The sequence below is a fragment of the Trachurus trachurus genome, assembly GCF_905171665.1.
Source record: "Trachurus trachurus genome assembly, chromosome: 9".
Classification (NCBI taxonomy): Eukaryota; Metazoa; Chordata; class Actinopteri; order Carangiformes; family Carangidae; genus Trachurus; species Trachurus trachurus.
In genome coordinates, this window is record NC_139895.1 from 21,455,997 (window position 1) to 21,469,367 (window position 13,371).

General features: G+C 40.9%; 1 protein-coding gene across 1 annotated transcript in view; it reads right to left on the reverse strand.

The window, feature by feature from the left end:
- Positions 1-1,176: 1,176 nt before the first annotated feature.
- The window catches only part of LOC310991017 (proprotein convertase subtilisin/kexin type 5-like), a gene marked incomplete at its 5' end in the record, with an annotated part of 15,914 nt that continues 3,719 nt past the window's right edge, over positions 1,177-13,371 (reverse strand). Inside the window, 15 exons of the mRNA XM_083978585.1 lie at positions 1,177-1,713; positions 2,155-2,365; positions 2,542-2,642; positions 3,570-3,787; positions 3,890-4,070; positions 4,165-4,398; positions 4,504-4,746; positions 5,443-5,657; positions 5,786-5,972; positions 6,097-6,180; positions 6,531-6,737; positions 7,073-7,218; positions 7,313-7,373; positions 11,214-11,276; positions 12,757-12,957. Coding sequence (XP_083834711.1) covers positions 1,298-1,713; positions 2,155-2,365; positions 2,542-2,642; positions 3,570-3,787; positions 3,890-4,070; positions 4,165-4,398; positions 4,504-4,746; positions 5,443-5,657; positions 5,786-5,972; positions 6,097-6,180; positions 6,531-6,737; positions 7,073-7,218; positions 7,313-7,373; positions 11,214-11,276; positions 12,757-12,957 — 2,768 coding nt within the window. The 3' untranslated portion in view covers positions 1,177-1,297. The remainder of the gene's footprint in view (positions 1,714-2,154; positions 2,366-2,541; positions 2,643-3,569; positions 3,788-3,889; positions 4,071-4,164; positions 4,399-4,503; positions 4,747-5,442; positions 5,658-5,785; positions 5,973-6,096; positions 6,181-6,530; positions 6,738-7,072; positions 7,219-7,312; positions 7,374-11,213; positions 11,277-12,756; positions 12,958-13,371) is intronic.

The window sequence follows — 13,371 nt, forward strand, 5'->3', positions numbered from 1 at the left end:
AACCAATATCAACATATCACCAAGCTCAGTAAACACAGCTATAGGTTAATTTGTAACTGCACACAGGCAAAACACAGATCAAAATCCAACTTTATTATGGAGCAATTATTCACAAGACATTTCACTTTAACTAGGTACTGAGAGAAATGGTGTTTTGTTGCCCTTCACACTGTGTAGATGTCGCGCCTGCTATTATCTCTATGAGACGATACAAGGCAGATGTGAAGCAGTGAAGTCAAAACATTAAAGCGTGGCTTTGGGAAAAAACACTTCTGTCATATTTTAGGTCGACCCAAGTAGACAATTTTCCACAGGAGGTTAGACATCAGATTGTGCTTTGTATGGAGTTTGCTTCTTTCTTTCTTTTTTATAGACGGGACACATTCAGTGTAAAACACAGTCCACAGTTTTAAAACAGATCATGCAGAAACAGTGGAAGAATATTACATCAGCACTCAGGACTGAATCGTGGTGTTAATTAATAAAATAAAATAAAATTTGCAATTCAAAGTAAACCTGAGGTCAGTGTTCTGTTGATTTTAAGTCTCTTTCTGGACATCATTGTGTAAGATTTTCCTCAGGAAATATCAGCAGACAGTAAGTACTGTTGAAAACAATAAACCAAAACATTTCTTTGAATGAAATGAAAAGTGTTTGACTCCTTCAATTTGTCTGTTACATAAACCCAATACTAAAGTGTGGCAGGACAGAAGGTCGGAGATTTTAAAGATATTGTGGGAGGAGGGGGAGGCTTTAATTGATACGATAGCAGAGAGAGACTGGGCGAATGACATGCAGAACAGATCGGCACTGTCAGGAGGTGAACCGGCGATCACTGCATTAGGCATTGCCAACATCTCTTAACCACTCAACCAACGAGCACCCCAGGTTGGAGATGTTTTTAAATGGTTATTGTGGTACAGTAAGTCATTTGGACAAGAGAGTAATTTTAATTTTAGTGGTTCATTGGAAATACAGGAAACAATTAGCACAACTACATTCCATGTGTTAGGCCTCTAATCTTCTGTTTTGTCTTAGATGAAACATGAAACAGCATTTGGGGCCATTTGTCCAATTCCTAATAATATCATTGGTCAAGAGACAGTGTGTCTTTTCTCCTCCACATATGATGGCGCCACCAGCTAAATGATCCAACTTTTTTTTTAAAGAAGAAAAAAAAGAGGCTAAAATAAACATCATGTGTCTGAAAACTACCCGGGCCCCCTCTCCATTTCAAGTGCTTTCCATACAAGAAACAATTTTCACAAGATCTCTCCAGTCAAGCACGTGTGTGTTTTCATCTGTACGAGTAGCTTTCATCATCATACTCAAGCTCAATCTCATCATCCTCCAAGAGTCCATACTTGAGCTTGTGATACACTGTCCCATCTTTTCCCATCACAATGACAATATCATCATCTTCTTCCTCATCTTCTTCACATTCAATAATCCTGTCGCTGTAGTCGCTAATTGAGGAGGTGGTGGGCTCTGAGGCGACACCTCCATTGGTGTCCAGTTTCTCATAGCCACCCGCTTTAGTTTTGGGTGCGATGGTGAGAGTTTTCGATCGGGCATTGAGGAAGAGGAAGATCACTCCACCCACAGAGACAGCAGCAAGGACACAAACAGTAGTGAAGAGTTTGGCTGCACTGCCTCGAGCCTCTAAATCCTTAGCTTCCCCGAACACGAAGTTCACTCCCATGATGCACTCATCTGAGAAGGAGGAGATAGAGGAGACCATGAGACTTCTTCATACTGATGTCTGTATACAGCGTTAGTCAGTGTGTTCTACAAGACACTAATTTCAATGAAATGAAGTCTTGTCTGTGATGACTAGAGGCCATAAAGCTTGAAAATTTCCTGTTAATAGGACACAAACATATTCAGCATCACTCTAAAATACTGCAGGCCACTGTTTGGCAGTGGAGGCAAAACTAATGTCTATGTTGAGGGAAAGCTGTTGATTAGATTAATTTTAAAGGCCATGTGCTACAAATGGCAGATGCCCTGGTAGACTCACTGGTGAATCACATACACATTAACACAATTTTTCCAGATATAAGTATGTATTTTGAAATCAAACAAAGCAATATGCATTTTTGGTAGATGACATATGAAGTCTGAGTGTGTTTTCTTTTCTTTCTTTTTTTTTACCTGATAGCGTTTGGCAGTCACAGCACTCCCAGGGTATTGGCTTATCACCACGGCGCATCTCATCTCCGCAGCAACTCAAGCAGCGGCCATCATCAGACATGCGATGGGCTGAATGACATTCAGTACAGTTCCACATGCTGGGACCTTTGCAGTTCAGGCAGGACGAGTCACACGGCTTACAATTTGGCTCATCGTTCTCAGAGCCAGAGGCCTGGAGCAACAGAAGTATCAATTATATTGATTATATTAATATTGATTATAATACATTTATCACTGCACAGCCATGCCAACTAATATGTCATGGCTATAATGCATGTTTTTTCCCCGTTAAAGTAAAGATGAAACTAAAACATTCTTAGTAAATAAAGTGAAAAAACTGTCTGTCACCTGTAGAGCACTATAGAGGCCGACCAAACACTTGGAGTTACAGATGCCACCCATAAAAGTGAAGCCGTCATAACAGGATTTACAGGATGTAGCACCCTTACCTGGAAGAGGAGAGACAGGCAGAGAGACGCAATAAGAAACGGTGTCACATGTCATTACATAGATGCACTTTATGTCAACCAGTCAATTTGCAGTTTCGACCCTGTAGGTCTGAAGTGGGTGTGAAGTTATTCCAATATATTTCAACTGTTAATAATCTGAAATTATATTTTGATTGTAGACATTTTGTGGAGATTAAGCATTTGAAGCGGTAGCACCCAAACTCTGGAACACACTCCCTGCACCCTTACGGTCTGTTAACTCCACTGATACTTTCAGAAAACAACTGCATTTTTGCTGTTCTGGATTTTTTTCTTTATTTCCTGTGATTGTGTCCTTGTATAAATTGTCTACTGTCTTTATTCGTGTGTCTGTCTTGTGGACTGCAAAACTGCTTTTCCTGACTCTTTCTTGTGTAAAGCACTTTTGTCTGTGAAAAGTGCTATATAAATAAACCTTATTTCTATTATTATTAATATTTATTCAAAACATATAAAATGAAAACATGAAATAATATGAAATCACATTAAATTAGATGCACTTATAGGACAATTCCAGGCAAATTCAACCTGAAGCTATAGTTTCCTAATATTTTAGGCCTAAAAGAAGGAATCTGAAGATTTCCTTTTTAATATCTCCTGTTCTACAGTAGTTCTCTCTGTCCCCGCATCGCCACAGCAGCGATGGATCTTAGGCTGTTTAGGCTGTTTACATCACACACCACTTTTTTTCCCACAGACAACGTCAGATGGCTATTCAAACATACAACCAAGGTGTTTGTTTACTTCAAGAAGGCTGACATGTTTGAAAACGGAGCGGTAATACAAAGTCTTGTGAAGTCTACAGTTAAATAATGTGAAAATCAAAAAGAAAGATCAGGAAAAACAAAACAGCAATGACAGAAATAAGCCATGACAGGTTATCTTTACCCTTGCAGGTCTTGCAGGTTGGGTGACACCTGTGGCAGGTCTTAGACCAGCTGTCTTGGTAGTAGCTTTGAGGGCAACTCTTCAGGCACTGTCCCTTATGCCTCAGGTACACATAGTCCCCCCGGCAACTCAGACAATTTGTGTTACCACGACCCCAACACTGACTGCAAGAAGGGTCACAGTGCTCACAAACCATGGTGCTTTTGTTGCCGAAGTGACTGAAAAGAGAGAGGGTATCAGTTTAGTTTATTCTTCCATGGAAAAGGAGCGAAGAGGAGACTCTCTGTAAATCAGTAGGTCTATCTGTGTGTTTGTCTTACCCTTCTGAACAGGCCTCAACACAGCTGATTCCCTGCCAGAAGAATCCAGGTTTGCAGGTGAGACACTGCACACTGTGGCTGCCAACACACGAGCCACAGCTGAAGTGACAGGGCTCGCACACACGTTCACCCTTGTCCTCGGCAAAGTAACCCACAGGGCATTCCTGTGCACACGTGTTGTCTGATGGACACAGGCAAAAGGTCAATACACTAAAGAAGTTTGCATATAAATGATGAAATCATAGCATTATTTCTGGTTTGCTAGGATTATTTACTCAGTAGGAAGTGTGGCTTGTCGCAGTTCAGGCAGTCGTCTTTGCCTGGTCCAGAACAGCGGCCACAGACTTTGTGACACTGACGGCAAACGCCATTCTGGTCCAAATATGAGCTGGAAGAGCACTGACTGGACCACACACAGTGTCCACTGGCATCTTTACGCCTGTCGGGGCCACAGCTGAGACAGGATGAGGGCTCATGGCCGGAGCAGGTCAAACACGAACTGTCACAATCTGGGAAAATAAGACATCATTAGACACAGCAAAGTGGAATCATGGGAAAAGTAGAAACCCCTGTGATGGTTGATTTGTTGCTGGTTGAGTTTCCACTTTGCTTACCTCCACATTCATTGGTCGTCCTATCATAGTACGTGTTCTTCGGACACTCAGCCTGACACTCTCCATTATAACGGACCGCTTTGGGGTTCCGACACACTTCACAGTCATCAAAGCCCGGTCCGTCACACGCGGCACAATCGTCATGGCAACGCACACACTCCTGTTGCTTCTTATTGACAAAGTATCCCTTAGGACAATCTTCCACACACTTATCCTCATGAAGGAAGTAGTAATCAGAACATGCTGGGGAGTGGCAGATGAAGAGCAATATAGCATAAGAAATGTATTTTACATAATTTGCACAGCAGTGCAAGTAGTAAAATATAGTTACCATCCATTACTAAGAAGTATTACTATTACAATCTGGACTAATTACTGTTAGCCTATGATCTGTGATTACATTACATTACATTAACAATCATTATCATAATAATCACATATTCATTATCATTATTCAACAGACTTAAAATATGACGGTATATGTTAGTATTAAAAGTAGTGTTTTATTTGTGCTTTTTTATTTATTTTCACATTGGTTCTTTATCTTTTAATATAGAATTTTTTACTCACACAGCCCAGTAATGGTTGTGGTTTGCAAAATGATGAATGAATGAATGAATGAATGAATGAATGAATGAATGAATGAATGAATGAATGAATGAATGAATGAATGAATGAATGAATGAATGAATGAATGAATGACATTAAAAAGTGGGATGAATTTATAGTCAAAACTAATTTTAAAATCTCTCTCTTTCCCTTGGTCAGCTCTCACTCCACTTCTACAGCATAATGCCATAAAGAGCTAAACGCTAATTTAATAGCACAAGTGGTAATTACACAATGGACACTGGGATTATCAAAGAAAACCTGCTTGTCATTATTCATGAAAAATCATTATTTATATAATACCAACACTGCTCCACCCATTGCACTTACTCTTACAGAGGCCTTCCTGATTGCATTCGTTACAGTGAGCTGGACAGGGATGGCATTTCGCCTCTGCAGTATAATAGCCGTCTGGACAGTGTGTCTTGCAAGAGTTATCCAGTAGTAAGTACTGCTTCTCACAGCTCAGACAGTAAGACGGAGTTTCCTTGCAAGATGTACACTCTGGGGCACATGGCTCACATTTACCATCTTGAGGAAACCCTCTGGAAAAGAAGCCATGAGATAAAATAAGACTTAATTAATCCCAAAGGAAACCTAGATTGAAAGGAGATGATGCTGCATGTTCATCATACACAAGACAAATCAAGGGATGAGAAATGATAACAAGCACCTCTCACACTCCAGCACACACGCTCCATTTTGCAGGTAAAGCTCACTGCGACAGCGGTGGCATTGCTTTGTGTCCTGACACAAAACACACCCCTGTGAGCAGCCCTCACACTGGCCTGAGACCTCGTTGGCAAACGTACCAGATGGACAATGAGACACGCACGTCTCCTGAGCAGTCAAAAATCGACCTGACAACAAAGGGATGAAGACACAAAGGTTGTCAGTGGTCAATTTTTTTTCCCCACTACCTGAAACACCCAAGTCCACTAAAGATGTAGTAACAGGAGATGCACGGTGAGGGAACACTCTAACCTGAGACACAGCTCCAGCAGTGCTGTCTCCCTGGCCCAGCGCAAGTCTTACAGTGTTGATGGCACAGCTCACATTCGCCCTCACCTGATGATAAAAGGGAAAGAGAAATGAACAACATAGCAGAGAGGAGCGGTGGGGTACAGGGAATAAATTGTTACACTATCTTAAAGCTAGACAGATATGATAGGATAGTTTGGCAACTCTCTACAAAATGATAAAATCTCTAAAAACAAACAATAAATTAAAACACTGAAATAAATAAATAAAATCACTGTTCTCCAGAGCAGTAGAATAAGAAGATCAGTATAGAATAAGGAAGCAGCAGTGTCACATACAGTATATTTGGGTACTTCTTCATACACATGCACATAGTAGCTCAAGTTTCATCATGTGGACAACATGTAGAATTGAGGTAAAATTAACATTTGCCGTACTGTTTCTGAAGTGTTTCTCAGGGCAGATGGACGATTTTTTCCCCTCCATACACTCCCGCTTGTTCAGTGTGAATCCATCCTCACAAGTGTCACAGTCATTATGCAGTGGCCCCCCGCAGGTACGACAGGTTCGGTGACACGGCTCACATTCCTGATTCTCCTTATCCACAAAGAAACCTTCCTTACAGCTGTCCACACACTCTCCATCTGGACACAACACCGTAAAACGTATTACTTATTGAAATTATTTCTCTGACATTGTATTTGGATGCTTACCATCATCAGCAACCAAGTGATGTTGACCATTAACAGGACTTAGAACACATCTTAATAAATATATAATATATAATATAATATAATATTGGCCAAATGACTGTATTTCATATGAAACCCAGATGCAGATCATAGTTTCCCCAGAACAGATCCAGAAAACAACACAGTGATATAAAAACCACTCAGTCACTTCTATTGCCCCTAGGGGGTTTATCAGCTGACAGTCACACCATAACCCAGCCCAAAATTATAAATGGGTCAAATGTTACCAAAGATGTAGAATCCCTCGTCACACGAGTAGCACTGGGACTCGTCACAGTTGCCACAGTGTTTGTCCTCACATGGAGAACAAACCATGGTGTCTTCTGAGCTGTAGGTCCGATCTGGACAGAACTGATGGCAGTCAGAGCCAAACCTGACAGACAGACAGAAAGAAAGACAGATAGAGTCAATATTAGGACCAATGAATGTGGGGGTGTGACTCAGTGAAAGTCTCAGCTGACACCTACTGGTAGTAACCTTCTTCACATTTGAGGCAGACAGTTTTCTGGTCCCGTTCTCCTGAGCCCTCTGTGGTAAAGAGCAGAAATTAAAATAAACCTTAGATATAAATGTAAATGATGACCTCTGGTCTTCAATCTCAAGACAAACTGAGGCAGCACACTGGATCAACCTATAACGTTGTCAGTTTCATTGTAGATATTTTTCACTTTATATATATTATTTATGTTATTAACATGTGACAGTGTGGGAAAATCCCATGTTTGTGCTCCACCATGCTCCCAAAAGGAACTGTGTTTTCTCCACACAGTTTCTTTTACAACCAGCAGGAGGCACTCTGACAACACACAACGTGTGTTGAGTTCAATGACACTCTCAGATTGATCATTGGTGAGCGTGATTAGGGAGCAAGCAAACAAATCTAACCTTGAGCTGCTCAAACACAGGAAAAAGTCATCTCAGTTCATGTCTGCAAATATCTGTCAGTTCGTCTTATCTTAAAGAAGAAGGAGCTCGTATGCTGCTGCTGTTGTGGCGTACTGTGTTGGAATTGTGTATCCATATGTGTGTTTTTCTGTGTTGTCCGTTAAGCCTGTGTTGCAAGTGTACTTTTGCTGAACAGCATAAAAATAAGCATAATGTGAGTGACAGGTTGTGTATAACTCTTGGACATTTGTTTATTTTGTCTGTTATTGCAGACTGGATAACATATGCAGAGGATATTATTAAGTAATTCAGGTGTGTGTGAGAGAGAAAACACAGAGAAAAGGACAAAGTTTTTCCTCCAGACTAATTAATTCCCGCTGTCAGTCCAACTGGTAACTGAGGAGGAGCCACGCTGTCATCCCTTGGTCCAACCCTGTCAAAACAGGACAGAGGGAGCAAGAGAGGGGGGCAAGAGGAAGAGAGAGAAGGATCAGACAGGAAGCAGAAAGAGAGAGGGGAGGGAGGTGGTGCTGGTGGTGTGGGGGGGGGGGGGGGGGGGGGGGGTTAGAGATAGAAGGGGGAGAGAAAGGAATGGAAATAACTAAAAAAAAAAAAAAAAAAACCCTTCTGCAGACTTTCCCTTGGGACATTCATCCTCTCCAAAAAAGCCTCCATCGACCCCCACACCCCATTCCTCTCTACATCTCCTTCCAGCACCCACAACTTAACACTGCACTGGTTTGCACTTCAATGCAGTCGACAAGCCACTACCTGTGAAAGCAATTACTCATAGAGGGAGAGAGAGAGAGAGAGAGAGAGAGAGAGAGAGAGAGAGAGACTGGGGAAAAGGAAAGGTGGGAGGGACGACAGAGGTATAGAACAAGAGAGAGGGAGTGAGGAGCCGGAAATCGTGCCCTCAGGCTGTGTCTATGTGAAGAGAGAAAATAGCGCCCGCATAAATATTAACTGTGCAAGCAGGGGAGGGGGAATTTCAACAGAATTTAAACTGGCATACACATCCCCAAGTATGCACTTGTGGAATGTGGAAGCACACACACATTTGCACTCTACATGCACTCACAAACTACGTATTACATATGTGGTACACAGTCATTCACATGCATACAAACATGCATTATGTGATTTGCACTTCATCTCAGTCAAAAAAATAAATAAAAAAACTTCAGAGGGAAGGAAGTGATACAGTGCGTTTAACAACAAGTGCTTGACAGCTGGGTTGCTGAGTATGAAAACAGCTGAAAAATGGTGAAGGTGAAGTGAACTTTAATGTGCTAATGGCCTCTGCACAGAGGGAGTCGAGCTGCACATGAAGGGAGCTGAAGGATCACAGCTTTCCTGAAGCCTCACGTGTCTGCTGAATAAATCTCATGACGGTCGAAAAACAACTCTCGTCACTGAAACTGAAACCCATCTCCAGATACTGAAGACAAGGGATGAAAGAAATAAGCAACCAGACGCCCAGGACTGTTGGTCTTTGGGTTTTTGGGAAAAAGAAAGGAAAAAAAAGAGCAGTCGGAGATGTGGCAGTACCCAGTAACAGAGCAGAGGAAGCCTTGGAGTCATGTGTGGAGGAGAGCAAAGACAAACCCCTTCCTTTATCCCAGCTGAGAGGCAACTTCTAGGAGAGATGCTTTTGTCATTAGACTACAGAAAATATGTGCCATTCCTGAAATTACACAGAGGCAAGACAGAGCAAAACATGACCAATATAATTAAAAAATATTTCCTAACTTTTATTTAATGAGTGGAGCATGCAGACAGGATTAAAAGGCCATAAAACTGATGATGAGTTTAAGAGATGCACTGAAGTCATTTCGAGTAGGTGAGCAGCAGCTGCATCTTATCACACACACTCAGGCTGGAAAGAGCAAAGTGATAGATCTCTCACAACAGCACATCACAAACTAACATGCAAATACAAACACACACAGTTCAGTTTGAGAACTAGTGTTTGGCTTCAGAACATTTTATTTACTTTTGAGTCATCGACGGTCTTTAATTTAAAAAAAAACAGTTACCAGCCTATTTACTGGTTTACACAGGTTTTTTTTTTTTTTTTTTTAAAGTACCGGTACATAGTACAATTTTGCTGTGAACGTTTATTTTATTGCATCTAAGCACATGTCTTGAACTTAACCTGTCTCTAGATCCCAGTTCTGATTGAGGACATACACCCAAAGCAGCCCAACAAAAAAGTGAAACCAGACCAAAACAACCTCACATTGTCCTCATATTACTGTAAATGTCTGAAATTGGTTTTCATAACCTTAGAAATGCAGGATGACACATGGTGTAAACATGCACACACACATATCAGATACCAGGTTCAGACACCACACGCTCTGTTTCGTCTTCTCTTTTGCCCGTAGCATCGCGTCAAAGAGACAATCATCTCAAAACTCTAATCTGCCGACTGACTTGTTTAGCTCGCAGAACTGTGATTACTGAGAATGGGCGGATGGCAGGGAGGCTGCGGTGAGGGTGAGAGTGAAGAAAGATATTCAACCCAGAATGCATAATGACATAATAACAGTGCGTCTCCACCTCAGATGAGTCCAGCACAATAACAACTTTCTATGGTATGCCAGTAATCATCTCTGGGAGAAGGAAGTGGAAGTGCTCTCATCTTCATGTGACTTGTACTGACAGGATGAGGTGGAGGAGCACAGGGAATAAGACTTAGGGGAGGACTTAACTTTTAACGGCGCTGAGAAAAATTAACAATTAACTTAATCAAGACGTCATTCAGAATTTGGAAGCAAACAGCACATGAATACTGGCAGACGCAGGAGTGGAGAGTCTAGGTTTTGTAACCCTTTGTTGGCTAAATGTCTGCCTCTGACATCAGTCACATGCTCTTGTGGAAAGGGTTACCAACATCATTACTAACATCCTTATATGACAACAAATACTAGTGTGGTCTCTTATAGTAGGGTAAGTTGTGGTAATAAAGGAAATCTGATAGCCAGTCTATATTTGTTCGAATGTTTTTTTTTTTTTTTTCAATGATTGTAGATCTTTGGAGAAGACAAAATGCTCCCTGATTGCAGAACAGCTTACATATTAATAACTTAACTAATTTGTTTGTTTTTAAATTCATTTATGATTATGTATCTGCGGTAATAGAGGGCCTGCAGCTAAGAGTGAGGTGCAGCAACAATCAATAGCAGCAGCATTGGTAAATGCAGGCAGGTGTCATGTTTCTCCAGAGTCTCACTTCTGACGACTGAAACAATAAGTCTGAGACTCAAAGTCTAAATATTGAGTAGAGCAAGATTCATTCATTAAGTCGCTGTGACAGCAAGATGCTGTGGTGTGTCATACAGCAGAAGTATACAGGCCTGGCTGCTGTTGAAACCACAGTGGACTCGGTTTTATTTTCTATAATTTGATCATTGAAGGAGGTGAAAGAGGCAGGAAGAGAAACAGAAAGTGAAGGGTGAGAAAAAGATGTCTACTCACTGAGTTTACATTGCTCGCAGCCCTCGTCGCAGTGGAGACAGTCCTCTTTCTCTGCAACCTGACCTGATGAACACAATAGATGAGTGGTGGATCAAAAAATACATAAGACAGAAGTAAATGGTGTTGAAATGGCATAATACATCCATGAATCCTCAGTGAAATTTTAAAATGGAAAAATGTAGTGTAATGTTCTGAGTTCACATTAACCGTCTTCTGGATGATACAGTTGCTTACAATGAGGTTTAGTTTATGTTAATGTTTATGTTTTTTGTTTATGTTAATGTTTATGTTTATAGAGAAGAGAAGAGAAGAGAAGAGAAGAGAAGAGAAGAGAAGAGAAGAGAAGAGAAGAGAAGAGAAGAGAAGAGAAGAGAAGAGAAGAGAAGAGAAGAGAAGAGAAGAGAAAATATGTAAATATCAAATTCAAATACAATCTTAGCCCAACAGACAGATCCCTCCTTGTCCACACCATCAGATGTTTCTGTTTAAGCCGTCTGTTGTGCCTGTTGAGACCTGCCTACCACATATGATAAGAATTTCATTTCATCCTCCCACTCATATAGTTTATGTCCTCACATACAAACACTCATCATTACACTCCTCACTTCCTCACCTGCACATCTCTCCATCTTATCTGAAAAAAAACATCTCTCAAAACATTTCAACTTTTCCTGAGTCCTGCACTGGCTGGCAGTAATGTTTGATCCCTTTGGGTGAGATAAGGCGTGATGTATTCATCTGTCACGTTCTCTTTGATGATAAAAAATACATTTGGTCGATGTTTTTAAGTTGATTAGGACTAGAAAGCAGAAAGAAAGAACACCTGGATAGATTACCTAAGTTAGGGTTAGGGTCCTGCTTTCTACAATAGCTAAAGGAATACACATGCTTGCTTTGTTGAATAGATAGAGTCCCATAGTGCTAATGTTTTTCATCTTCCTTCATTGCTTAACTTATACATGTCAGAAGCACCACAGAAAATTAGCTCAATAGCTCAGTTATTATAACTTTCAAAAGCACCTTGATGAAATATGACTGTTATCTTCAGAAGCTTAAAATACCCCTAGTGAACTGCATATTTTTTACAGCTGACACAGAAATCCTAATGCTTTTAGCTCCATAGTGTATGAGTTCAAAAGAGCCAGAATAGTTTCCAATTCTTTGGTCACTCTGTGCGTATTTCTTTTTAACTGTGGCTCAGAGCCCTCTGTGTTGGCATATTTTCTGAGCATTTGAATTTTAATACTTGGTTTAAAATGAGGTCAATGTGCTACATGTGTGTTCCCTAAGGTGACGTTGCCAAATTCAGGCCAGCTGTGTGACAGTGGTGCTGAGCCACAGTGGCAGCTATTACAAAAATCCTTCCTGAACTCTTCTTTAATTCAGTAACAAAGCTGCATAGTTTTAGAATTAGACAACAAATTGTCTTATCTATGCTCACTATGCGATAATAGTCACAGTGGTGTCTCCCAACATGTGTACTGTCGAGTTTACAAAGTCATCATCATTCAAAGTCTAGTGTGGATACTCCTCCATTTCTTACCTGGACTGCACTTCAACGGGACGCACCGGCCATTTCTGGTCTCGTATCCTGAGCTGCAGTGGAGGCAGTGATCTGCTGCTGTGCAGATGGTGCACTCTGCAGCACAGGGTTCACACCGGTGTCTCACAGAGTGGAAGAACCCTTCTGGACAGACTTCCCGACACTGACCCTCAAACAAGTACCTAACCACATCATCTTTATCTGGATCGAGCAAGAAAAGACAAGGAATCAGTGTAGGAAACAGATTAACTCAGACAGGCTGTCAAACACACATGTACAGAAACACAGACACTGCAACATTTATACTGCAGGTCTTTTTTTGGAGAGAATGTTTTGGTTGTTGGATGTTTTGGATCTTAGTGTCTGAATTAATCTGTCCAATTTTATCTGTAGCTTTAGTTTGCTGATATCTCGTGACTGAACTTGACCTTGAGTCTGAATTTGCTGTTTGTCTATGCTGTTTGATATTACAACATCTTGAAATTACTAGAAAAATTCAAAGACAGGAATTCAGACAGACAACATGTGTTGAGAATGATCCATGGATTCCAAAGGTAAATCGTATAAATTTTGTAGGATTGAAATTTCAGCATCCATTGTTTCATGGTGATTGAA